Source organism: Conger conger, chromosome 6 (assembly GCF_963514075.1).
Source record: "Conger conger chromosome 6, fConCon1.1, whole genome shotgun sequence".
Classification (NCBI taxonomy): Eukaryota; Metazoa; Chordata; class Actinopteri; order Anguilliformes; family Congridae; genus Conger; species Conger conger.
In genome coordinates, this window is record NC_083765.1 from 17,433,462 (window position 1) to 17,460,878 (window position 27,417).

At 44.7% G+C, this 27,417-nt stretch overlaps 1 protein-coding gene across 5 annotated transcripts in view; it reads left to right on the plus strand.

Moving 5' to 3' along the window:
- Positions 1-27,417, plus strand: part of LOC133131747 (inositol hexakisphosphate and diphosphoinositol-pentakisphosphate kinase 2-like) — a 39,215-nt gene extending 11,798 nt beyond the window's left edge. The window contains exons 11-31 of one of the 5 annotated variants that reach the window (XM_061247185.1): positions 994-1,080; positions 1,172-1,247; positions 1,755-1,864; positions 3,311-3,396; positions 4,896-5,021; positions 8,057-8,178; positions 8,683-8,865; positions 9,957-10,098; positions 11,164-11,387; positions 11,879-12,006; positions 12,097-12,211; positions 12,318-12,425; positions 12,523-12,639; positions 12,736-12,873; positions 13,311-13,404; positions 14,290-14,415; positions 17,519-17,581; positions 20,903-21,082; positions 24,153-24,290; positions 24,625-24,738; positions 25,362-27,417. In XM_061247185.1, the coding sequence (XP_061103169.1) occupies positions 994-1,080; positions 1,172-1,247; positions 1,755-1,864; positions 3,311-3,396; positions 4,896-5,021; positions 8,057-8,178; positions 8,683-8,865; positions 9,957-10,098; positions 11,164-11,387; positions 11,879-12,006; positions 12,097-12,211; positions 12,318-12,425; positions 12,523-12,639; positions 12,736-12,873; positions 13,311-13,404; positions 14,290-14,415; positions 17,519-17,581; positions 20,903-21,082; positions 24,153-24,290; positions 24,625-24,738; positions 25,362-25,954 (3,070 nt within the window). In that variant the 3' untranslated portion in view covers positions 25,955-27,417. The remainder of the gene's footprint in view (positions 1-993; positions 1,081-1,171; positions 1,248-1,754; positions 1,865-3,310; positions 3,397-4,895; positions 5,022-8,056; positions 8,179-8,682; positions 8,866-9,956; positions 10,099-11,163; positions 11,388-11,878; positions 12,007-12,096; positions 12,212-12,317; positions 12,426-12,522; positions 12,640-12,735; positions 12,874-13,310; positions 13,405-14,289; positions 14,416-17,518; positions 17,582-20,902; positions 21,083-24,152; positions 24,291-24,624; positions 24,739-25,361) is intronic. The other 4 variants (XM_061247187.1, XM_061247186.1, XM_061247188.1 and 1 more) reach the window with 4 other exon arrangements.

Below are 27,417 nucleotides of genomic sequence, written 5' to 3' on the forward strand. Positions count from 1 at the left end.
AATGGCCAAGCATAATGGCCAATTTTCACACGCATAGCTTAATCCTAGTCCTGGACTAAATTGAGTTAATTTTGTTTGGAGAGTCTCCATTCAAAATGTAATTTTGACATGCAAAGGTGTACAAATGCATTTTACAGTAGGTTGACAAATACTTGACAAATCTGGCCCTCAAATCCAGGCCTGGTTTTCTTTTCTCCTGGGTAATTGACTGGACATTTAGTGCTACCGCGGTTCTTAGAGGGCTGCCCTTGAGGGCTGTAATTTCATGATCCCTGATTAACACAGTGGCTTGGATCGATTCCACTGTAACACATTCCCCTTGCTGTCTCCCCTCAAGGAAGGAATTCCCCGGCCAACTTGACGTGACGTGTAATAAGCAAACTTAACAGGTGCTCTGCAAGGGAGGATAGATTATGAACAAACCAAAACAGTCAATGAACCGCCCTGCCAACCTATATAGGAAGTACTCTTGGCTCTGTGCACAAGTATGTTATTTTTCAGTTCCCTGTTCATTAAATAACTCATAACAACTACTGTAACTTATTTTTAGTGATAATAAAAACACACCAGCCCGTCTTATGAAACAGTAGTGAGGATTTCCTGAAAAACACAAACAAAAAAAAACATGTAGGCTAAAGTCTGTCTGTCAAAGTTAAATTCTCAGTTCTTCATCCCCCCTCCCTTTCCTCAACATGCACTCCCAAAATTATTCCCAAACTCCCCAACTGCAACAAAAAAATATTGCCTCTTCCGTTTGAAAGTGCATGTGACATCTTGCTGGAAGTGTGCATTTTATAACCTTGGCAGGAGGGAGGAAAAAAAGAGGGAGCAGGGGAATATAATTGCTCCCTCCCCTTTTATAATTCGGAACTGAACCCCACTCGCCTCCATATTTCATCCTGGCATTTTGGGGATTCCCCCTTGAATTTGGAATGGAACCCAGCCAAAGTATGAGAGAGTATCTGTGAGATGTCCTTTTCCTCCTCATCACAGGATGGAGCTGCGCTGTGTTATTGCTATAATCCGGCACGGGGATCGAACACCCAAACAGAAAATGAAGATGGAAGTCAGGAACCCAATGTGAGTTCATGCACGAGCAGTATACAGACATATAATGATACAATGTTCATCAGGTCCAGAACTCGATTAATAATGGTTTCCTTTTTCCTAGGTTCTTTGAGCTGTTTGAGAAATATGGAGGTTACAAGACAGGGAAGCTGAAACTGAAGAAGCCCAAGCAGCTACAGGTAAATCAGGTGCTGCCTTGTTAAGTACTCCCGATGATTTTATCCAGCCAAATCTGTCCCTCCACAAACAATTCCTCTCTGGTGTAGTTTAATTGGTCTGTTTTTTTTGTTTTTTTTACATGTAGCTTAACATTTTCTTTCAATGGATTTTTAAATCTATTTTTCTCTTTTTTTCCATAATTTGCACTGGCCTATTATATATCTGTGCTCACCGCTGGATTCTCTGCTGCAATCAATCTCCAAATTTCAGTTTTTAGTTATCTATAAATAACATTTAATAGTAATTATTTATATAGCTCGCAGTCCGTATTCTTTAAGGAGGTACTAATTTAAGACCAATGCAGGGTGTGATCCTGTAAATAAAAACACTGAATAATGCTATGTTATTGATTATAATCATGGTTGTTTATTTTCTTAAGTTTGTTGTTAAATGTGGAGTGTGAATTCTTGGTAGACAGGCGTGTGAGAGAGAGGAACCGCTGGTTAACTTATCCCTCGCTGTCTCAGGAGGTGCTGGACATTGCCCGGCAGCTGCTGGCGGATCTGGGACAGCACAATGACTGCGAGATCGAGGAGAAGAAGTCCAAACTGGAGCAGCTGAAAACCGTCCTAGAGATGTGAGTGCACCCTTAAAACTGGGCCAGTGACTGGCCTTGTTCCAGCACAGGACGGTATCTGGTGCAGAACATGCTTCGAGGGGTAACTGCATGCAGGTCATTCTTTTAACATGATCGCTATGAGCCTGGGTTCCTACAAAGATAGTGGTGTACTTATTTATTGTGTATTTACTTACACAGCCATCGAAATGCTGTGTTAGGGAATGTGGTTCAATCTTCCCCTGTTCTTGAAAAGTTATAATAAATTGCACAAAATGAACCAAAGTAAGAAATTTGTAAGAAAATTGTCCATTTACAAAAAACAAAAACATTTTGGTACCATGATATAATAAACCATTCGCTGGAGTACGATTGCTGTGCCAATATTGCTGACAAAGTAACTACCTGTAGCTGGCTACTAAGGAGTTTCACGTGTGGGAAAGTAATACCGTACCATAAGGTATTCATCCCTTAATTTCTATGTTCAAAATATCCAGGTTTTGTGGGATTTGACCACTTAAATATGAAAAAGAATCTTGTGAGGTTCATTAAAATATAGTGTCATTGAACATTTCAGTGTATTTTGATTAGAAATCTCACTCGTGTTCAGCAAAGGGCAAAGCTTACAGTAACACCTTCAGCTTTATTCACACCGTGCTTTTTCACTGACAGGATTATTTTTATCTGATCATTTGAGTTTCTTCTCTCCATGCTATTTCTCTGTGTGTCCTGTACAGCTTGAGTGCATTATTTATGGAAGCTATAGAAGGTTTTTCTACTTCATAATTTGCATGGCAACTTATATTAATTCCTAAAAGTGTTTTCATAAGCACTTTTCCTTGCAGCAGAACCTTAGCCCCCAACTTATGGCTGGCTCCCTGCAGGTAATACAATGTGCTCACTGTGTGGAAACCACCGTGGCTGGGAGTAAGAAGGGCCCTTTTTAGGATGTGTTTGTGATGGAACCCGATGGTTTGGGCCCGGCTCAACCGCCATGCTGTGGCTTGTCTGTCTGCCTGTTCGTGAAAATATCCTAATAACGTCCCCCCCCTCCCCTCCCCCCCCTCCAAATTCAAATGTGACACTGTTTCAATATTTTTACATTGGCCTGGAACTAAAATAAGCAATTAATTCTCTGAGCAAATTTATTAGGTGTTCCCGCACCCAGATTGTTAGACTGGCACAGTAATGAGCTTGTCATACTGTCAAAGTGAAGTACTGCTGGTTAAACCATCGATCTGAAGAGAAGATGATCCATGGCCGGGTACGATCGTGTCACCTTGCACAACTGCTTTCAAAGTCCACTATATATTAAGGACATGGCTTTTAAAGGTCAAAGTGACATGTTACCTGATACATTCAAGTCTATACCTGCTAGCAGTTGAAATATTCTTGCCTGAAATGTCCTATCCTATCGTGGAGAACTATAAAGTATTAAAGTGCCTGCTTATTTTTTATGTTCTGCAGGTATGGACATTTCTCTGGAATAAACAGAAAAGTACAGCTCACATACCTGCCCCATGGTCAACCAAAAACATCCAGTGAGGAGGAAGGTAGGCAAGCAAAGCAATAAATGACCTTTACGTCTGTCAGTTGTTAGAACAGCTGGGCATACAGTGCCCTCCATAATGTTTGGGACAAAGACCCATCCTTTATTTATTTGCCTCTGTACTCCACATTTTGAGCTTTGGCAGGAGGCCAGATCTTGGCAGGAGGCAGGAGGCCATTGTCAGATTTTATTAAATGGTATTTATATGGTTTCACCATGTAGAAAGTACAGCAGTGTTTATAAATAGTCCCCCAATTGCAGGGCACCATAATGTTATATCATTGAAAGTAGTCATGTTTAGTATTTTGTTGCATATCCTTTGCATTCCATGACTTCCTGATGTCTGTGACCTATCAACATCATCAGTCTGGATATCTTATTTTCAGGCTGTCCTACAAGCTATACTATAACTCTGCATTTGAATGGATCTCATTGGGAATGGGGGGTGGGGCTAGATTCAGCTATAAATGATGTTGATACAGTATGGAACACATTTGTTTGCTAAACGACTTTAAGTCATCAAGGGTCCAAGGTATCAAATGAGCCTCAAACCACTGAGTTGCTCCCCGATATGCAGTTTATATGAAAATAATTGTTTCTCCTGAATATTTTTTCCATTGAGTTCAACAGGAAAATTTGTCATGCCACCCCAGAATTCCCATAGCGATCCATTCAAATGCACTTTCCTGACAATGTGATTTTTTTTTTATTACAAATCTCTAATTTGGGGTTACAGAAGCAAATTAATAAATGATGGGTCTTTTTCCCAAACATTATGGAGGGCGCTGCACTTTATTACTGAATTAAACTGTCTTGATGACCGGATGCCGCACGGATTATACAGTTATTGTTTGTGTAACTTTGCTTGGAGTTCCTTTGAAAAGCCAAAAAATTTAAATTTGACCCTTTGTTTAAAGTTGCAAGGTAGTTCCTGTGAATAAAATGTTAAAGTGGAAATCATCTATGGCTTTGTGTGTGAACATAATTACAGACTACCATGTATCCCTTACAGCAGCTGTTATTATTTAAGACTGCTAGTAATAGAAAGACTGTGGATTAGTTTCAGAGCCAGTTGTGGCCATATGTCATAGTGATGCCATCTGAGAATTCCGCTTGCTTATTTTTTCCAATGTGAACTTTGCTTATTATTGCCTACTGTAGTAACAAGATAAGATAAATGTCTATTACTGTGTGCTAATATCTAATTTATCGCACACTTTCTGTTGTGCTAACAGAGCCCTGTTTGAGACGCAGTCCAGAGAAAATGCAACTTGATGCAGTTTTTCCTGAAATAAATTGAATAGTCTTGTTGAAGAGCTCTTTCCACTAGGTTTTTTTTCCCCCTGGAGCAGTGGCTCATAAGGCTGGAGGCCAAATTTTCACAACATCAATAACGGCAATCTCCGCCAAGCTCACAGGAGCAGGGTGCGAGGGAGAGATTTGTGATAAGTAAGTACTGTGTGGGAGTGTGTGTGCTTAAGCTGCCAGGCCTCCTCCCCCCAGACACCCGAAAGGACGGCCCGTCTCTGCTGCTGGTGCTGAAGTGGGGCGGGGAGCTGACTCCGGCCGGCCGGGTCCAGGCAGAGGAGCTGGGCAGAGCCTTCCGCTGCATGTACCCCGGAGGACAAGGTACGATGCACACCGCAGACCCGCCATTTTGAGGGCCGTCGGAGAAGCACGACACCGAAACGCCTGCCCGCGCCTCCCGCTTCACACACGAGGGAGGAAGCGTTCGGTGTGGTGCTGTCTCTGCCACACCTGTCAGTCACTTCTTCCAGGTTTAAAACTAGCAGCAGAGCTAGCTGAGAGCGTGCTATTCATAGACCAGAGCCCTGAAAGAAGACCGTAGTCCTCAGCTTATGAAGTCCTAAGAGCTCTTAGGAGCTCCTGTGAGCTCTTCTGATCCTATTAGCAGTGCATGACATTAACTTTTTCACCCACTCGCCAGAATGACTTGTGGGTTCTAAAAATCACCAGCCATTTTATCATAATGTTACCTTTTACAAAAAAATGAAACCTGGTTAGTTACCTGCCAAAGTGGCTGCTTGTGTAGAAGATTTTTCCTGTCAAAATTCTAACCAGCAGTTGGCTGGTGGCAGGTGCTAATTTCATACCCTGCTGTTAGTGTGCCATTTTAGACATGCCGTCAAAAAAACAAAAAGACGATTTTCCTGGGATGCTTATAAAGAAATGTAATTTAGATTTTCTAGAAGCTAATTCTACCTTGTTTCTTGTGTAACAGTCCAAAGACTGAGGGATTACAGATGAAAATTCTGGCACCTTTATGTTGATGTAGAAACTGAAAATATTGATTAATGTGCACTGTCCCTGGTAAATAAATAAAATAAACAACACACTTTGAACATTGAATCGGCTTGCGTAAAAAGGCCTTAGGATTCCCATATCAGGTAAAAAGCATTACCCTGCTTCTATGCTGCTAATTGTTTGAATTCAGAAGCACTTCATTATGATGTTATGTTTCATTTCTCTGCATTGGCGAGACTGAATTCCTCAGTGCTAAAGGAAAGGCCGCTGTTAAAGGAGTATTTGTCATATCACCTGGGTTTTTACATGTGCTCTGCTCTTGGAGGTCCACGCAACAAGACTGGTGCTGTTATCACTCACATTCTAAAATATTCTAACATTTTATAAAATACAAAAAATTTATTATTGTGCTGATTTACAATATACAAATATATCGGGCAATTCCTCACCCATTATGTGATTTTCATGCGTAAATGTTGCCATGACTCATTATCCTAATTGTGCTTTTCCTAAATGCTTCACATTAACATTAACATTAACATTGCTTTTTGTTGAATCAACTGGATGGAGAAGTATACGGCCAAATCGTATGTTCACACCTATTCCTTGTAAAAGATGTTTCCGAGCCCATTTCACAAAAAGTTGCCACTGTGGATCTGACGGAGTCTGCATTATCACTCAGATATGCGGTGATTTAAGAGGGCCTCTAGAATATTCTTGAAGAATCGCTTTGCCTTATTAAATGAGGGTAACCTTGTGGGTGAAATGCAGGTTTTCTGTTAATTCTCCTCTTCTCTCCCTGCTTTTATGACTCATTAAGATGGTAGCTGCAGGGCCTTGGGCTGCGAGTCCCCTAATGGCTGTGGTAAGAAGGGCTTTGGACCACCTCTCCCTACCTGTATTAACATGGGCCTGATGCCTTGCTGCCTCAATCACCCACACTAAAGCCATGCTGCACCTAACACATCCATCACCCTAACGCCCCCGGGTGTACTAAACAGGGCACAATGCACAAGGTACTACAGAGAAGCAACCCAATGGACTACAAAGACAAGTTAAGTTGGTGATGGCTGTTTATTTCTACCGATATCAGGCCAGAACCAGTCTATTGTAGTTGCATTGTGTCCAGAGTGCTGTTGGTTGCTTAGACTTCAGGTTGACTGGACATGAGGAAGGAAGTCCAGACTGCTTTTCAAGGAGCAGCAAGAACACAGACCATAATCACTAGAGTGAATTTTGCTTTCTACATTCCTTTGGAATTTTTTTAATAGGTTAGGAATTAAGAAGTTGGGGTGATGGTATGTTAGGTTCAACAATGGCGAGGGCAGGGACCAAATTCTCAACTTTGCGTAATTGGAGCTGGATTTTATGTTGCCAAAGTCTTTGAGCGAACGATGGGGCCCTACATAGAGAAATACTCAGTACAGAGATGAACAATCAATTTCTCTCTGTGAGCAGTATGCTAGAGGAGGAGAGTAAAATGCCATAATGCAAGAGATCCATAAAAAATATGAATAATAGAATGGGATAAGAATTCAGTTGCAACCTGTACTGTTTTAACCTTGTCACATCCTGATATTGTTGTGTGTTTAATAGATAAATAACTTTCACATTCCATGTAATGGTGCTTTGGGGAGTGTTTCAGTTTAATTTCATATTGGTTATTCTCACTCAGAATGCTGTTCACTCATTACTAAAGAACTGTATTCTACTTACTGTCTGACCCAGAAAGCTAATTTTGCCTTGAGCCATATTCACAAAAACTGTCAACGGGGAGAATGATTTGTATGCAGGATATAATTTGTCTTCATCTCAACTGCCCCCCTTGAGGTTTCCCAGGATGAATGGTGTTGGCAGAAGGTTTCATTTTCCTGCTTTTCCAAGCAGTTTTCAATGGGGCTACACTGCCATGAGCAGTAGCTACTGGCAGATCTTTACTAAACAATGCCATAGCAGCAGTTTCTATTTTAAAAAGGTGTAGTGAGATGGAACAGTGTATAATGTGCGCCTGGTTAGGTTTGTTAGTGGTTGTCGCAGTTTGCTTCTTTTCTGATCAATATTGCAATGATAACCTTGAAATTTGTGTTACGGAGCCTGCTGTCTTCCGGAGCCATTTTAAAATCCAGGTGGGAATATGAAGTCCAATCTTTTGATCATAAATTTTGCTTGCAAGTTTTCACCATGTGATGTCTTTTTTTCAAGCCATTCTATTTTATATCAGAGTATTATATTTGAAGGATATTGATGTTTCATTTACAGGTGACTGAGAAGTTTACTTGGGATCTTGCAAATATCAGCCAACACGCCATTTCCCTGCTGGGTTTACAGATCGTCTGATGAGGTCTGTATATGGATGGCTTGGCCCCCCGTAGGCTGACACGTTGCTGCTTCTCTCCCAGGTGACTATGCTGGCTTCCCCGGCTGCGGCCTGCTGCGGCTCCACAGCACCTACCGACACGACCTCAAGATCTACGCCTCCGACGAAGGCCGAGTGCAGATGACCGCGGCGGCGTTCGCCAAGGTAACCCACCGGAGCCGCACACAGGGCTCTGACCTGCAGGCCGAATGACCATCTGTTTCATCTGGCCCACCACCTGGGGAACTAAACTCTAGGTGTTTTTCAGACATGCCTCGACTGCTGCTGTCGTGCCACTTTTAATGATTTTTTTTGCTTACCCATAATGCAGTGTTATTGAAGGAAGAGGCAGTGAGTGAGTGTGTGCTGTGTTATTGAAGAGGCAGTGAGCAGTGTGTGCTGTGTTATAGAAGAGGCAGTGAGCAGTGTGTGCTGTGTTATTGAAGAGGCAGTGAGCAGTGTGTGCAGTGTTATTGAAGAGGCAGTGAGCAGTGTGTGCTGTGTTATTGAAGAGGCAGTGAGCAGTGTGTGCTGTGTTATTGAAGAGGCAGTGAGCAGTGTGTGCAGTGTTATTGAAGAGGCAGTGAGCAGTGTGTGCTGTGTTATTGAAGAGGCAGTGAGCAGTGTGTGCAGTGTTATTGATGAGGCAGTGTGTGCTGTGTGTGGCAGGGCCTCCTGGCGCTGGAGGGCGAGCTGACGCCCATCCTGGTGCAGATGGTGAAGAGCGCCAACATGAACGGACTGCTGGACAGTGACAGCGACTCACTCAGCGGCTGCCAGCACCGCGTCAAGGCCCGGCTCCACGAGACCATGCAGAAGGATGAGGACTTCACAGAGCAGGACTTCAACAAGGTGACCCCGAGGGAGCTATTAGCAGGGAGCTATCATCTTTGAAAATGTGTAGAACAGTTTTATTTTTGGAAAGTCATGGCGAGGGGTGCAAATTTGTTCAAGTTTAAGTATGAAAATAAAATGTCAGGGACTCTTGGAGACTGGAGAGCGATGGAAGGTAAAAATGTAAAATACTTTCAAATTCCAGCCTGTTTTGACTGGGCCTTTGTCAGTGCAATATTCCAAGAGACAGCAACAGTTGCTGTTATTTAAAGTGGCATTTAAAGTTACAATTAATATATTTGAACTTACTTTGCTATCCAAGAGTAGCTGAAATCTTGGCATTTTATTTTTCTTTCCTTTTCATGCTCCTTGGTTGAGTTGTGAGGTTGTGCCAGAACATTATTCTCAAATTTAAGTATGACCTTGCTATCTTTTATGCCAAAAAGATTTAATTTAATATCTTGTCTAGCACTGGCAATGCACTGAACACCAACAGATTAGCTACTTTGTTGGGTTGTACCATATTTCCACTACAAGTAAGTTAAGTTGCAAGTAACTTATTTATGAATAAAATACTAAAATATATTTCCCCCTGAAATTCTCTGTTGGTTGTGGGCCAGTTTTGTGGTGTCTTTTGTTCCAAAAAATCTTACATTTAAGCTTTAACAATCATAGACAAGACACGTTAAATATTCGAGAAGTATATTTTTGTATACTTTTGTATATTTTTGGGAACAAGACTGCAGGGGACACCTGAGCATGAATTGTTTGATGTTGTTAGTCAGTGTAGCTTGCTGGTATTTTGTAGATGATGGTAATTGCTCTGAAGTATCTTACCTTTGATCAAGCTTGAGTTGATAATTGGTTATAATGAGTCTACAGTGAGCTTGTACTTCTGCAAGCTCACTGCCTTTGCTCTACAGCTGATAGTGTCCTCATGCAATTTCTTTAATCGCATTGCGGTGCGCACAAATGACTAGCTTGGGTTTATTGGCTAAACACACATTCATTAATGATCAAGCCTGGTGGTAGGAATAGTAAATAGAATGTGTTGACAGATATGCATTTCTTTTCATTTCTTTTTTGTGGGTTTATGTATATGTGCTCAGCTGGCTCCAACGAACAGTCCATCCCTGGTGAACTCTATGAAGATGGTGGAGAATCCAGTAAGGACATGTGACCAGGTTTACGCACTTATCCAAAGTCTGACCTCCCAGATCCGCAAAAGACTTGAGGACCCCAAATCAGCAGGTCAGTCTCAATCCATCACCACCAGCGAGTTCTATGTCCCATGTACCAACTGTGGCCTTTAGATTTATGTGTCCACCGTTCAGCAAAACTTCAATATTAAACCCCTACAACTACACAGAAAGTTTAGCCTTATTGTAGTTGCATTATGAAAGCCTTCAATTGTTCCAAGCCAAGTGGTTTTGTATCTACAGTAGCATTAGCCAGACTTGCAATAAGGAAATTTGTCATTAAAATGTGGTTAGTTATGTAGATTAGATAGATTACATAGATTACTGATCTCATTTTGGAATTAGGCGATACTGCCTTCATCAGCTGATGAACTTGTTGTTGCTAACTTACTGTACGTAATGAATATTTAAAATAGTTAGGTAGCTTTCACTGATTTCACCTGTTTCCCTGATGTATCATTCACAACTAGTTTCTCGCCTCTGAACTTCAGAGGGTTGAATTGATCAGAATAACACCCATCACCTATCACTTCTAAGGTAATAAATAAAATAAAATAAATAAATAAAAATCACTCCACTCGTCAAATATATAAAAAAGAAAAAACAGGTGGCATGTGGTTAAAAAGAATCTTGTGTGTATGTATGTGTAATTTGAGGTCCAGATTTGATGATGGCTGGTATAGCCAGATGCAGTTTTGTCAACCATGTACGTTTTTAGGAACCAAACCCCTATGGTTGGCAAGGGACTACATTATTATATTATATTGTATATATTTATGGTGTTGTTATGAAATGGGAAGGATTTTGTTGCCTTTGTTTTCAGTTAAAAGATTTTTGAATGATTTATTATTAGTTACTTGGCTGACGCTTTTATCCAAAGCGACTTACAGGTGACTAGACTAAGTGAGCTCAATCCCCCCTGGAGTATTTTGGGGTTAAGGGCTCAATGGCTCAAGGGCCCAACAGCTGGTCTTATTGTGGCTACACTTGGGTTTGAACCACCAACCTTCCAGGTCCCTGTCAAGCACCTTAGACACTAGGCTATCGGTTGCCACCTGGATGTGGGTGTGAAAAGCGAGAGGAGGCCAGGTGTAACACTGGCCTTCCTGCTCCACAGACCTGCAGCTCTATCACAGCGAGACCCTGGAGCTGATGCTGCAGCGCTGGTCCAAACTGGAGAGAGACTTCCGCATGAAGAGCGGCCGCTACGACATCAGCAAGATCCCGGACATCTACGACTGCGTGAAGTACGACGTGCAGCACAACAGCTCCCTGGGCCTGGAGGACACGCTGGAGCTCTTCAGGCTCTCCCGCGCGCTGGCCGACATCGTCATACCGCAGGTGAGAGGAGGCTCCCTGCGCCAGTCAGGCCTGGAGCCACTGTCTGAGGGGGTTTCCTCCCCTAAGGGAGTCCTTTACCTCATATGCTACTGGTGGCTGAGAGCTGATATGTTTAATTCCTCCCTCTGTAAAGTGTCTTCGTGACAGTCTTCTGTGGAAAGCGCTATACAAAAAATACATTTAATTGAATTGAGCCATTTTGTATCTTTCCTCTGCTTTTTTCATCCTCCTTCCTCCAAGATATTAACCAATGGGCTCTATCCTTTATGTGAAAGGTTGAGTTGTCAGATTGTTGTATGTTTATCATCAGGTACTTCTTCAAATTCCTTTCAGAGCACCAGAGGGGTGCATCCCAATACTTGCATCCTCCTCTCCTCCCTTATCACCTCCTCTCCTACATAAGGTGGGAGGAGATGAGTGGAGGAAAAAAGGACACGGCACCCATGGGTCCATTCTTTTATACACTTCCTGCTTGTTTACTTCCTGTGCAGGAGTACGGCATTAACAAGGTGGAGAAGCTGGACATTGCCTATGCTTACTGCCTCCCGCTGGTGCGGAAGATCCAGCTGGACCTACAGAGGACACACGAGGACGAGTCGGTCAACAAGCTGCACCCTCTGTGAGTCTGGAAGACTGAAGGCTTTTGTTGATGATTTTGGGATTGCTGGTACCCTTGTGCGAATGTGTCCTGTGTACTTTTGCTCTGCAGGTACTCCCGAGGAGTGATGTCACCAGGACGTCACGTGAGAACCAGACTGTATTTCACCAGCGAAAGCCACGTGCACTCCCTGCTCAGCACCTTCCGCTACGGAGGCCTGCTCGATGTTAGTATCACACCTTCTGGAAGCAGGAAGCACACGTTCTGTGCATATAGACAGCTGCTTGATTTTGTGCGTTTGTGCTGTGTGTGTGTGTGTGTGTGTGTAACAGGAAGAGAAAGACCAGCAGTGGAAACGTGCCATGGATTACCTCAGTGCCGTGACTGAGCTGAACTACATGACCCAGATTGTAATCATGCTCTATGAAGACAATAACAAGGTAACATGTCCTCCCAAGACAAAATGTCCTCCCAAGACAACATGTCCTCCTGCCCCGGCTCAGCTCCCTGCTAACCTCCCCACACACCTCCTCCTAGGATCCCACGTCGGAGGAGCGCTTCCACGTGGAGCTGCACTTCAGCCCCGGGGTGAAGGGGTGCGATGAAGAGGAGAACGCGCCCCTGGGTTTCGGCTTCCGGCCCGCCTCCGCTGAGGTACAGCAGGTCTCTGCGTTAGCGCGTTCACCTGGGGCCGAGGTCGGTGTGTTCCCGTGTGACTGACCGTGTCCGTGACCGTGTCCACCTCCGCAGAACGAGCAGAAGCAGACGGATCCAGGCAGCCTGGAGGACCTCTCCCGAGACGAGCCCGACCGCGCTCCTCTCTCTGAGCCAATCAGCATCCAGAGGAGATCCCCACTCATACGCAACCGCAAGACCGGCTCCATGGAGGTAGTGAGCCGGTGCACTTTTTATCATTTCATTTCATGCATTTCGTGTAGTATTTGGTGGTGGCTCACCTTCTGGGGTTTTTCCACATGCTCTTGTTGTCTTTTCCTTTGCAGTAAAGGATATTTTTGATATTAGCATAAGATTGACTGGCATTATTGGAATGTAGACTGATATTGGAACATTTTGGATGTGAATAGATTAATTTGCAAATATGAGCATAGATGTCAGTTTTTATATCGTGGCATTCCTTAGTGTATTCTTAGTTTGCATGTCCCATCAGTGCAATGAATGCCAGCTTTTGGAAACCTTGTCTTTGGCCAACTGAGCATGTTGTTCTATGCACAGGTTGTTGGTAAATGTAGACTAGGCAATGGTAGCTGGATAAATGGTTTGACTCTACAGTGTGCAGGCCCCTGAGATTGTCCCTGTCTCCACAGGTCCTGTCTGAATCGTCCTCCTCCAAGGCTGGGGGCTACCGACTCTTCCCCTCCGGTTCTCGTCAGTCTCCAGAGATGAAGCAGAGTGGATTAGGTGGGTGTCATGTTTCTGCTCCTTAGCCATGTTGACACCACGGTATTTCTTTGCTACCATTAGGTCCTGGCATATATGTGCAATGGCCGCTCGGGTTAATCTTCCTGTACTGACAGCAGAGTTTGAATGGCATAGTTCAGCACCGTGACACTTTTAAGTTCAAGGAGCTGCTAGGCTGTACTTAGTACATCGACTCCTTTACAGTGATGTTTTGTAAACAGCCTATTGATTACTGATAGCTGTTTTGGTCAGAAACAGTTGCGTAACTGATCGTGACCATTACATTAGATTGGTTATGATTAATCACTGAACACCATTTTATTCAGTTGCGTGAAGGTACTACTAACACTGCATAATATCTTACTGGAAGAACATAAAAATATTCCATCAATAAGAATGGAAACCATTATTTTTAGAATATGTAGATAATAAAAACGATATTCAAACGCTATTTCCATTCTTATTTGTAGGCGTTGTAGAAGGAAGTGCATGCATAACTGTCTTTAAACAAATTGGTGGTAGAAAGTACTAGATAAATTGTAGCTAGCATGTACTAGAGCACGCTAACATAAATATTGCTGTCTATGGAGGTGCTTTGAAGTTTCCATTTAATGCAGGACTAATGATCACTGATTTGCACTGGTTTCTTTCCTGTTAATATAATTGTTAAACTTCATAGACCATCCCAGGGGGCTTTGACACCGGCCATAGCTTCTGTCTGGGAGAAGCCGTTAAATGACCTTTTGTGAGTTATGTGTCTGGATTTAAACGCCTCCTTTAACTTCATGGTATCTGAGCGGTGTGCATTTTTTAAATAACTGCATGTGGTGTAGTGGAGACTAATCCCCCCCCAATCCCGTCCCATCCCGTGGTTCTCCCACACAGGCTCTCAGTGTGCAGGACTCTTCAGTACCACCGTCCTAGGGGGGTCCTCTAGCGCCCCCAACCTGCAGGACTACGCTCGTACACACCGCAAAAAATTCTCCTCTGGCAGTCTGTCCTATAAAGACGGTACGTCCCACCCATCTCTTGCTCCTGTTGCTGTGGCAATGCGGGTCAGGGAGTCTAGTGACACGCTCAGGCCAGCTCTTCACCAAGCCTTCAGCAGTCACAGAACCCGTTAGTGCCTTGCATCTGTTTTTCTTTTCAGCCACTCATTGCTCCCATACCTGCTTCAGACATTGTTACTGACATAGACTGCACAATGCCCAGCCTTGTTTTTAGCTGCAGAGAGAAGCCTAGCTCCTGCAGAGTAATCATATCATAGGATTACATGTATTATTAATGCACATTTATAATCCATCAGATGTAATTACTTTCACAGTCTCAAATGTAGAGTTATTGTCTCAATTTTTGAGGTCGCAAACCTCAAACGTCTCAATACAGTGCGTAATTCAAACCGTGTTTTTTGCAGATCATAATTGCGGAACTCTGTAGAGCCCGCAGATTATCTCGAGATCACAAATTATTTATCTTGCAATCTGAAAATAACAAAAGATGTTTTCTTCTGATCACAAGATCATCTCTTCCATCTGAATCCACAGTGTTTGTGTGTGACAGACTGGGCATAGCATTAATCTATGAGTCTATAGATAAGTTATTTATAGTATTTACAGCACACTGTTCTCAGATCTTATTGAAATCAAATACCCTGAGACTGGACTGTAGAATGTCAGATGGGTGGGGTTTGTATTTTTGTAGTGAGTCAGCTAGATTCCACTGTACCCGGCAAGCTTTCCCCTTGAAAGTCTCTGGTCAAAGTACACGTCAAAGTTGTCTATTATTGATAAACATAATGCGATTTCTACCCGAGTCAGTCCCTGGTCAAAGTAAAATCAAATGCACTGGCCTGTGGTAGGGCCACATAGCATATGCTATCCCCAGTAACAGACGATCACTGTACATTCAGATGGTAGAGGTCAGCTTGTTATGTAGAGAATGCAACTTTTATTGTGTCACGATCACAAGATCATTCATGATCTCAAGATTATTGAACGGACTTCCGTATATAATAGTGCTTTCATTTATTTACCAGTTTTTTATTTTATTTATCTTATTTTTGCATGACGTAGATTATAAGCAATTCACACACTTGAGTTTAGTGCTCTATCCTGCTTGGTGAGAAATGTAGTGTAGTTATGAGACATGCACCTTTATTTTAGTGACTGCTTACTATTTGTAAAATGAAACCTGTACAAAGTAGCTACAGCTCAAAAGCTAGTTAATATTCAGGCTGTTGTGGTAAAACATTTCCTGTTTTATTTATTATTTTTTATAGTTTTATTATTATAAGTGATGCATCTCTTGCTTTAAAGCAAAACCTATACTTTATTATGGAGGGCTGGTGTAGGTGTTCTTTCCAGAAAGATCTACAGTTTCATTTACACTCAGACTGTATGCAGTTATTGAAAGTGCCACCAGGTGGCTGTTACAGCTGTCTGAGCATATATAAGAAACTCAGATGAATTTTGACATTTTTAAATGGTATATATCTTTAAAGTGGTTACTCATATATTTTTTTAGTTTCAGTTCTATATTTTATGCAGCATTACATTTTACCCTTATAAAGTTACTTGAATGAGAAAGAGTAGGACTTGGGGTGGGAATTCAAAAGGCAAACTGAAATAATTAGAATTTACAATGGATCATACCACAAAACTGTCTGAAGGTCATAAACATGTTTTTTTTTGTTTTGTTTTGTTTTTTCACTGACCATATTGACCTGAACAGCATGTTTTAGCGTTGACAGTTAACACATCATTGTAGACAGGTTTTAATGCACAGTTAAAACCTGTCCACAATAGAATCCACAAGAATCCACTATAGAAATGATCCCAGCTGACATGTTTATCCAGTGTTGTTCAGTATTTTTAGAAGGATTGCTGTACTGCACGCAGGCATATTCCGTAACATTCAGATAAATGCTAATTTATTGTTTTTGTGTGTCACAATCTGAAATGGACTCATTCGTCAAGGATTTTTTCTTTTTTTTTTCTTTCAAAAGAAAAGCACTTAGCTACAGGCTTTAGTAATCATGTACATGTGTTATGTACTGAGGACACAATGAGCGATTGTCTGAGGAAAGTCTCAGACTCATTTAAAACCAGTGTCTAGCACAACATTATCCACTAGGTGTCACTGCAAAGTCACAAAGACGCATTTATATCAGCAGCCATTTTCTAGAAGGTTGTCTCGTCTCTCTTACGAGCATTCTTATGGGTCTTATCATGCATTTCATATTGTCCCATCATGTAATACCATTCTGCTCCATATTTTCTAATATTCTTGCTATATGTGTCAGTTAGATTTAAGAGTAATCCGTTATTCATGAACTGAAACCCATTAAGTCAACGTGCGGTACGCCTATAGAGACCTCCTTTGTTCAAAGTGTGATTTCATTTATTGTTGACTTTGTGCTCATATGTGAGAGACAGGAAACGCCCCCAAAATGGCCTGAGAAACAGATTTCAGTGAGTTGCAGTATCCAAGGGTCAGGAGTTGGGATGGCAGAGAGCTTGAATACAGACAGTGACTGCAACATGACTATTTCACTTCCTAAGGCCTCAGACAGATAGCAGGGTGCAAGCCTGCCTAAGAGAGAAGGGGCTTTGTGTGGGCAGATTGTGTTTTATTACCCTATTCCATTTGCTGATTCTCTTTCAGTTTGAGCTTCAAGGTCAAATGTACTGCTATATGAACACACATACTGTACAGTGAAAGGGTCGAGGTCTCGGTAATGACTGCCCGCTCCGTTGCAGTTTTTCTTTCTTACATTGGTCCTTTGTCCAGGATATCATTTGTTGAACTTTTCACTTAGTGACTTCATCAGAACGGCCTCAGGACACAAAATGGGGTTATTTTCAGGCCCAATGTGTTGTTGCAGTGTTTTTCTTTTTAAAGCTTTTCTAAAACCAGCTCTACTCACAACTGCTTCTCAGTGTTACTACTCCATCAAGATCGTACACTCTTAACTCAAACAAAATGTGCTCACCCTCCTCTCCTAGTGCCTTGCTCCTTCACCTCTTGCAGAAACCCCCCTCCCCAAAATTATATCTAAAAAAAAACAGGTGCACAGTGGTAAAGAGTAACTGTAGTGACTTTTTTATTTCCTCAGAGTTGTTGTCTATGCCGGCAGTAAAGCGATTTTCTGTGTCGTTTGCAAAGCATCCGACTAATGGTACGTCTGCTTCTTTCAAGTATATTTCCCTTCTCCACCTCCCCTTTGTCTTGCATGTCTGTGGAAAACACATTGTTGTATTTTTCAGCTTTTTTTGTCCTTGGTAATGAACTACATTGTCCACGCTGTCTCCAACCTCCCACTCTCTCAGATCTCTTCTCTGCTCAGTCGCTTGGACACTCACTGTCTAACAACCGTTTCACATCCTGTCCGTACTGTAACTTCCTGTTCGAATGTAAAATTTGTCACTCCCACTTAATGATTCAATGTTTTTTTTCCCCCCCCTCAAGGGATAGTTATGTGTATGTATGTACATGCCAATGTCACATGCGTATACACATTATCATCTATCCTATGAATGCAAACCATCTTTTGAAAAATACACCAATTATATTAACCCTTCCCCTGTTATTTTTTTAGACTTTTTGGGAAGTCACATGTGATTTAGTGCTATTCTGTAAGAAAAAGTACCTGCAGATTGAAAGTCCTCTTCAAATTGTGATGGAATAACACCAACTGCATGAGACCAGGCCTGTTCTGGGCCAGCCATTGCTAATGGGGAAAGGGTTAACAAGTGATTTGTCTCATCACTCATCATTTTGATTGATCTGTTAATTCATTTGAATGAATACAAATGATGTGCTTTTGTGTGTTTTTGGTGCTGGTTAACAGCGAGGGCCATTGCCCGTGCCGAAAACCCTCTATGCAGGGACAGTGTAACTGCCTGCATGGGGGGCCCTGCACCAAGGCCAGTAGACTCCTCTGTAACCGGGCCCCCTGGTTGCCACGGGGCCCCTCTGAATGTAATCCGTAAAGAGAAATACTCTTGAAATTTCTTCAAAGTTAAGCAGCACTGCTGGATTTGCGTTGATTACATTTCCTTTTTTCCTTTTTTTTCCCCCTGTGAAGGATGTTGTCTGCACAACGGTTTTTTTTATATCTCCCACAGCGACGATAAGTGTTCAGGCGACACGGAGAGACCCCAGCCTCCTCAGGCTCCTTTTTGCTATTCAGTGAGGTTCAGCGGAGGTGGCCAGTGATCTCATCTGGTGGTCAGTGCCTGCTGATCCCTCAAATTTAAATGTAAAAAAACTTTGAGTGGGGTGTGCTGCTTTTTTACAATTTACGACTGGGATCATCTAATCTGGCCCTCAAATCCAAATCCAGCCCTGGTTTTCTTTTATCCTTGGTAATTAGCTGAATAGGGAGGGTGGAAAACGAGAAGTTCTCCGCTCTCGAGGACCGTGATTCCATGATCCCTGATCTATAGGCTCAAACAAATCTGAGGAAAGCAGGCGCTATTGTTCCTGTTTGCGGTCCAGTCTCCACTCGGTCGAAGAGAGTGTCAGGGCCACTGACCACATCCAGCACATCGTCTCAGTGAGCACAGTGTGGTGGTCATAGCGGTTCATTAGTTTGGGACTGTGTGGTGCCTGTCAGCGGTGTCTAGGATATGGGTACCTAACAGGGCCTCTCTCTGGCAGTGCAGCAGCACTGCAGACAGGGCTGGGTTTAGCATGGGCACAGAGCGAATTGGTGTCCCCCACCCACCCGGCCCTTCCATCTGCACAGAGCACTCGGCATACATGCAAGAACTAACCCACTCCACCCGCTTCTAACAGCTGCTGCAAAACAAACTCATGTGTCATTCATTCCTCTTCTACCTAACGTTAGAGTAGTCCTGTTCTCTTTGTGTGGGTGTGCTCAAATACCACTACTTCAGGTCTCAAACTTGGCTTCATGGCAGAAAACGTCTGACTCGAGCAGATTCCAGATTTATGGAATAAAAACAACCGTTCCCTCGCTGATGGAAGAACCAGTCCCACTGCAACAGTGCATGTTGATCCATTTCAGGTTTTTGTATTACATGGTGTCTCTGGGCTTGCACTGAAACCGTAACCCTGAGGTTTTCTAAGCATTGTTGTAACTACTACTGTTTGTCATTTGTTTAGCAATTCACACTAACGAGACGACCGTAACCTGCAGGAGTGCACTAATCTGCGGATGGCAATACCTGGACTGGCTCCGTATGCATTGGGATCAATATTTATACATTCAAGCAAAGTGGGGCACAGTGATGTGGATAGATAGCTTTGTCACATCAGGATTTTTGCTTACTGGGCGGTCTATTAATCTGATTAATTACAGAATGACACACAGACACACACACACACACACACACACACACTCACACACTCACACACAGATGCACATACATGCTCTGGAGGCGTACGGTACAGTCATCATGTCGCTGTGTCATCAGCATCACCGTGCGTTATTTCCACTGGAGCCGGTCCTCCTACACCTTGTATTCCCAGGACAGACAGGACGATGGTGAGCATTATTTACAGGAGGAGATTATTTATGAAAACCAAATTCCCACCTTGTCTCCACAAAACCCACTTACTATCACCTGTAAATTACACAAAGCCATGGCACAGAACAAACTGCTTCACTTTAATGTGTGTTTTTGAGGGACAGGCCGTTTTAGCCCGTGTTATGATGATTTTGTAGATCAATAGCGTGAAGCACTTTGGGTGTTGAGAGACTGTAGCCTGCGTGTTTTAATAATGCATGTGTTGCCACCGAGGTTAGTCAGTGCATATTAAGTGCGGTAAACAAGCTCCCTCGAGAGCCATTTCTTTCTGCAGCCAAGCGCATTTTGTTTTGCCGGAAGGTCCACACCATACAGTGTCTGTTTTATATTGTATTATAGATGAATTATTAAATGAAAGTTTTTTTCAAATTACTTTTAGGATAACAAAATTAACTTTATATCTTATTTAACTTATTTAAACCTGCAATGTTTCCAGATTTTTCAGTTGTAGGACTTGACTTTTGAATTCTGGAAATCTTTCTCTCAGAAATCTGTATCTCTGAAGCTCCTTAGTGACCTCAGCTTTGTGGGTGCGAATAAAAGCCAGTCAAGGAGTACAAGCATTCACGTTGTGCCATAGCACAGTGTGAACCTGCAAACCCCCACTGGGCAGTGCCATAGGCCTGGGCCATGACTGCGGTTTGGCACTACTGTATTGCCAGTGACTGTGGAGTTGAAAGCGTTTGTTATGGATGTTTGAGATGGATATTGTAGTGCTAAACCCTCCGGCGTTGGTGGCCCCTAGGCCTGGCAGGGTGAGAGAGAAGCAGAGCACTGCCCCCCCTCCCCATACCCCCCCTTCCCCGCGCTGTCAAGATGCTGCCTCCTCCTCTTCCTCCACCTCCCCCTCCTCCAGCTCCTGCTCCCCCTCTCCCTCCCTCCCTCCCTCCTCCCTCCGCCCGCCCTCCTCTGCTCTGTCCTTCCTGTACCGTCTTCTTCCCCAGAGCCCCTGGAGGAGCACCATGTGGCCCAGCTGCTGCGACGGTCCTCCACTGACCTGGCTCTGCGGTACCCCCTCTTTCTGGACACTGCTCTGGCCCGCCACCTGCACCAGTGCTCCTACCACCTGCGCCTCTTCCGAAACTGGTTAATCTCCGGCCAGGACACCATAGAATGCTTCTACGGTCAGACCTGCAGTCCCCCGCCCCCCCTGCCCCCCGCCCCCTGCCCCTACCCCCCCTCCCTCCCCCTCATTGTGTCCGCGCTGGGGAAGCCCCCCCGCGGTCCGCTCGGCTTTGCGCTATGCTGCTGCTACCTTACCGCATGCTCGCCTGTGACTTGGACAAAGGACGTTTGTAGGTGGAGGTTTGTTGTCTGTTGTTCCTTTTGCACACATTTGTTCGTAACTATTTTTTTAGTTTTTTCCGATAATGAGCTCTTCGAATAAACTACTCGAACAAATTTGCCTTTTATGAGTTCTCTGACTCAAATGCCCACAGCTTGGCTCTTTAGTCTGGAAGAACCATGCAGGCTTTTGGGAAATGGGAGATGTACACTCTTTTCTGTGAAGCCCCTGTTTGCCTCAGCAGTTCCCACTGTTGAGCGCTGCACTGTGCAACAACAGCTGCATGTCACAGACTATGGGACCTTCCCTCTGCCTAGAGATGGGCTCTTTACTACACATAAGCAAGATCTTTTTCCTTTCTACCGATATCTGTATTTCTCTCTAGGGCCCCAGGGCCTCAAAAACAGGACTGCACTGCATAGCCAGCCATACCCTCATTGGCGGTACGTCTCTGTAGCAGTACCCCAGGTTGAGATCCAGGAGGTAGCTGCTGTAGAGCGTTTGATCCCTGTGGAGGTAGCTGGAGAATGGCTCTGCGGTACGGGGGAGGTGGCTGCGTGGGCACTGTTGGAGTGAGTGGCTGGCAGTGTCCTGGTGCTCGGAGACAGGGGCCCATGGAGCTGGGCTGCGTGGGGTCTGGAGTGGGCATGGCGTAACAGGCCTGTGACTGCATGTACTGTGGGAAGGAAGCATGACCAGTGCACTCTCTCTAGCTCTCTCTCTCCCACTCTCTCATTCTCTCATTCTCTCTCGCTCTCTCTCCCACTCTCTCATTCTCTCATGCTCTTTCCCACTCTCATTCTCTCTCTTTCCCACTCTCTGTCATTCTCTCATTCTCTCTCGCTCTATCTCTCCCTCTCTCTATCTCTCATTCTCTCTCTCCCACTCTCTCCCACGCTCTCTCATTCTCTCTCTCCTACTCTCTCCCACAGACTCTCTCATTCTCTCACTCTCTCTCGTTCTCTCATTCTCTCTCCCACTCTCATTCTCTCATTCACTCTAATTCTCTCATGCTCTCTCTCCCACTCTCATTCTTTTACTCATCCTCTTGTTCACTCTTGTTCTCTCTTGCTTTACCTCCCATTTCCTCCACTCCTGTTTTCCTCCTCTATTGTTCCCCACTCTCTGTTTCTCTCCCATCTTTACTCTCTCCACCAGTAGAGCCTCGCAGGGAGATGGTGACCTGCGGTATGGTGATACTGCTGCGTCCCGCTCCTTCTGCGTACCGTGTGAGCTGAATGTGTTAGTCTCACAGAGGGAGCAGGAGCGAGGGAGCGAGAGACCGAGAGAGACCGAGAGAAAGAGAGAGCTTCCATTCGGGAGCACGGCATTGGCGTTCGGCGAGAAACAAAATGTAATTTCCATCAAAGAGTGAAAGAACAGTCAGTGCTATTTCACTGAAACAGCCACAGAAGCAGTAGCGGCCCGCACTGTTCGGTACTAGCCTGGGGGAAGCTGTGTGCTCCCGCTGTTCAGTCTGTCCTTTTGACACTCCTGAATTGGAGGCGTCATTTTTGGCTTGCTCGTTTGGATGACGCAGATAGCGCTTGTTTGCCAAACTCCTTCCTACACGAAGCATCCGTTAAACAGTGAGTGTATCGTACTGAATCCATCTCTGATCCTTGTGTAGGAGGAGTTTTCAGCTAAATGTGCCCTGGGATTTGCTGCACACCGCTGTTCCCAGATCCTGCTGTGGCTGGGTATTTGGTGCTCTCTAATGAAGCAGACTCTCTTCCACATTTTACATTCAGATATTATCCTGCCAAGGCAAGTGGCAGATACACCGTCTGCACCAGTGATGCACAATCATGTGCCATGGAGAGTCGTGTGTGCAGGTTTTCGTTCCAACCAATCACGTCACCTGCTGATTTCACGAATTGGTCCTCTATCTCTGGTTGTAGTTGTGTTAATTAAGGACATCAGTAGATGGCACATGATTGTGCACCAGTGTTCTACATTTTCAAGCCAAAAAGATCTAATGTTTTGCCAGTGCAGTGTGTCAAAAGGGACATCCTGAAGAAGAAAAATAGCAAATACTACAAAAACACTACAAGACGGGTCGTATCACTATATGAACTACATTTCTGAGGAAAAGGTAATGTTATACAGCAGCTAAAGAGTGGTTTGCCATAGTGAATAGAGGTTAAGTACAGTAGTATGACTGATGTATTGGGTACTCATTGCAGGCATGCTTAAGGTGCTTCTCTCTGCCATGACTCTAACCAGCGTGTGTTTTTTACTAATGTAGTGGTATTCTCTTTGTGTGTTAGTTATGGTCATAATTAGGATGTTTGCATTAAAGTACACTTTTCAGTAACGTGACTGAAATATTCTCCATAAGTTTCCTTTTAACTGACGAGGTATATTCGGTGTCCAGGAGAAAGGTTTTGCTGTGAATGAATTGGCCTCTTATTTGGAATTGGTGTGTGGCTAGTATACTTGTAAGATGCACTTGCTGACAAAATGCACCCAGCGAATAGACGGAATGCTTGACAAATCAAATTGAGCGATTTGTTTTGTCTTTTGACGAGTGCTGCCCGGTGCGGTTTGGGCTGAAGCGTGTGGCAGAGACTGATTTGCTGCTGTGTTTGAGGGGCTGACCGTGTTTGAGATGGAGGCTTCCGTACGTGGCCCTGTGTCGGTGTGGCTTACACCAAACCCGGCCTGTGGGTAGAAGCCGTGCCGCTGGTGTTTCATGGCGGATAGGCCCGGTTTGGTGCGCGTCTCTGCAGTGCTTGTGGGTAACCTCCTGTACGTGCAGTACCGGGGTGAGACAGCAGGGGGAGTGACTGGCCTTAGTGACGCAGTGCAGGGCGTGTAGGCATCTGGAGCTGCTCGTGGGGAGCCTCTCGGCACGGACTGATGGCGGGGACGCGGTGTTGTCGGCTTGTGTCTCCCCTGTGCTGCAGGGTTCGAGGGCTGCTCCATGGTGCCCTCCATCTACCCGCTGGAGACGCTGCACAACTCTCTGTCGCTCAAGCAGGTGGACGAGTTCCTCACGGCCGTGTGCGAGAGCTGTGGGGACTCGCACTCCCGAACCAGCAGAGGTACCAGCGCCCCCCTTTCCCAAATACACTGCCGCTGCGCATTACATGCAAAAAGGGATTATTTACTGCTTATTTCATGATTTATATCAAGTCACTGCGTGCTAGGCTAACAGACAGAAGTCCAGTTTGTTAGCCTAGCGCCTGGCCGGCATGTGTAAATGACATTTTACAGGTAAATGCTTTCACAGGTAGTAATTATCCTGTTACTCCTGTGGTTTTTATGTATAATGGTTCATTTGTTTTTAATTATTAGATGAAGATTTGTTGTGCTGTGTGTAATGGTGGACATTTTGCTTGGCCATTCCCTGCTAACGCTGCTGTGTCCTGCCCACAGCCCTCTCTGCCATGTTTGACTCTAACAGCCAGCCGTCCGTGGACGCCTACATCCCGCAGAGAGTGCTGTCGTCCTCCGTGTCCCTGCGTCAGCGCGCTGAGCGCCCCGCCTGGTGTGAGTGCCCCCTGCCCCCTGCCTCCTGCCCCCTCACCGAACCAGCCTCAGCCGGGCTTCACAGTGCCGTCTGGCACACTTTAAATGCAGAGATGCGGGTTACTAAGCCTTAACCATTTTCAAGAGGTTGTTTTTCAATCAGTGTTGTTGTACTCCATTGCTTTCAATTATCAGCAGTGATGGTTGACCTCAGCATTATAATGTTCAGTTACTGTAAAAACATTCGAATAGCTTTCTAATGTGTGATGTCACTCCTTAAAGGGCTCTTCTTAACATGCCAGTCCAGTAAAGGCAGTCACTGCTTTGGTCCTCTGTCTGTGGTTGTATTTGTGTTAATTAAGGACATCAGTAGATGAAGTCTGATCAAGTCCAGGTCTGCCTCCGTCTCATGTGTGCTGTTATGCAGCCATTCTCAGGTCTTTTTGACACTGCCTAGGCAGTTATTTTAAACTTGCTACACTTGTGAAAACGGTTTCTCTCTTCGTCACAGTTTAGTCAGTCATATGGAGGTAAGGCCCTGCAGTGTAACACTGGGTGTGTGTTGTTATTGGCGTCCTGTGGCTGCTCCCTGGCAGGTGAGTGTTGTTACTGAGCCCGGCTCCTCTCTCTGTGTGCCCCTGCAGACAGCAGCGGTCCGTCCAGCACCGTGTCCAGTGCCGGACCCTCCTCTCCCACCACGGCCGACACCTCCCCGCGCTTCAGCTTCAGCGACAAGACCCCGCTCACCCCCCAGAGCAGTGAGGAGGCGCACGGGGGGCAGCAGGGGGGCAGCCAGACCACCCCACCCGCTAACTGCCCCAACAGCACGCCCCCTGACCCCAGCCCCACCGCCACCTCGCCCGTCACGGCCGCGCAGCCCGGCAACCGGCCGCCCGACGACGGCGAAGCTCCCGCTGACCTCGCCCACGGGCCGGACGCCGAGGCCCAGCAGGCCTGGGGCCCCGCGGAGGCCTCCCCAGACACGGGCGAGAGCCCCCCCTGCTCCCCGCTGGCCCAGCTGGGCCTGGAGCGCATGGAGTCGTGCTGCGGGCCCCTGGGGCCCCTGCCCGTCCTGCTGGAGCTCCGGGAGAGCGGCTCCGAGGCGGGCTCCAGCACGCAGACGCCCCTGACCCCGGAGGACCCGGACGAGTTCTTCGACACGCAGGAGACGGTGGAGGTGTGGAAAGACATGGGCGCCCCACTGGAGCTGGGAGCGGCCAATGCCCCGGAGCCGTAGGCCCTGGGAAACGCGGAGAAAGGGAGAGGCACAGCTGCCTGAGTCATCTAGCATACGTTCAGTGTGTGTTGTCCTGAAGGTGTATTACAATGTGGTCAAATGTACGCTACTCATACTGCTGCTGAACCAGACATCTGTTTAGCACGGCACCGGACACCAAGTCTTGAGTATCATAGCTTGCTTTGCTGCAGCTCTATGCAACTACTATATAGAGAAGAAAAGAAACTCTTCATTCTTGCAATGTTTGTGGTGAGAGTTGCACATTCACCCATTTTCTGCAAGGAAGCAATGCCCCTGCCCCCAGCGTAGTCTCAATCTCCACCTCTCTGTATGAGCTGAACCCTGTGGAGTGAAGCACTCAATGCTGCTTTTCTGGGCTCAGTCTAATGACAACCGTCTGAATACACCTGACCACTGTGTGTGCTTGTGTCAGCTACGCGCTCTACCCGCAAATGAATTTTCAGCTGTCTGACAAAGCCTGGCAACTTTGCTTTTCCGTCTTTGTTCCTCACCTGTTTGGGAAGGCTGTTTCCCACTCAATATTTTCCTCCACGGTGACTCAAGAGTGGCCAGTGGATCAAGCTAGAAACTGCTCTTGTTCAGCAGACAGGTGTTTTCTGGGGTGTTTGATATTTCTGTCCAGTGTGGGATTTTATCTTGTTCTGTTCATTTCCAATGAAAAGTATTGACCTTTTATGTCCTTGTTTAAAAATGGTTCTTTTGAAACTGCATCAGGTCTTCACCACTATCTGCCTCTTATCTCTACCCTTACTGCTGAAACATTGTACATGTCGAGGGACGAACATGGTCATGATCAACGGTCACGGTCCACTGTACTGCCATTCTATCGCAGATTACTCAAACTCTATTTTGAACACATATTTTAGGAAAAGAAACAATCACTTGACTGCTTTCTTGCCAAAGTTTTTTAAACTATCATCTGCCACTAATATATAAATAATTATATATATATTTTTTGACTGCAAGCGTGGACTGTGAGGAGAAAGGTAGTATTTTTAATGGCTTCGAAAACACAAATTCATATCAGGTTTGTATTTTTGTAGCATTTGACATCACTAAAAATGAACATGAAAATTAATTACAGAACAGCTTATTTGCCATTTATTATTCTGCCACCCTGATTATGGCTCACATGTGTTAGCATAAGAGAGTTTTTGAGAGTTGTCACCACTGAAGTACTGCTGTTTTTGTAACTTGATCTATTCTTTTTATTTGTGTGTATTGTACAGTATTGGCAATAAGTTAAATGAGATTCTGTATTTTATAATTGGATTTATTTAGAGTGTTCCCTTTGTATAGTATAGATGCTGATTTATGTAGAAGAAAAATGTTATTTAATGTCAATCAGAGAAAGGAATGCTGCTCAGAAGCAAACACTGTAAAATATATGTCAATAGATGTGGGGAAAAAAATGAACAACATTAAAAATGTCCTTGATCAGA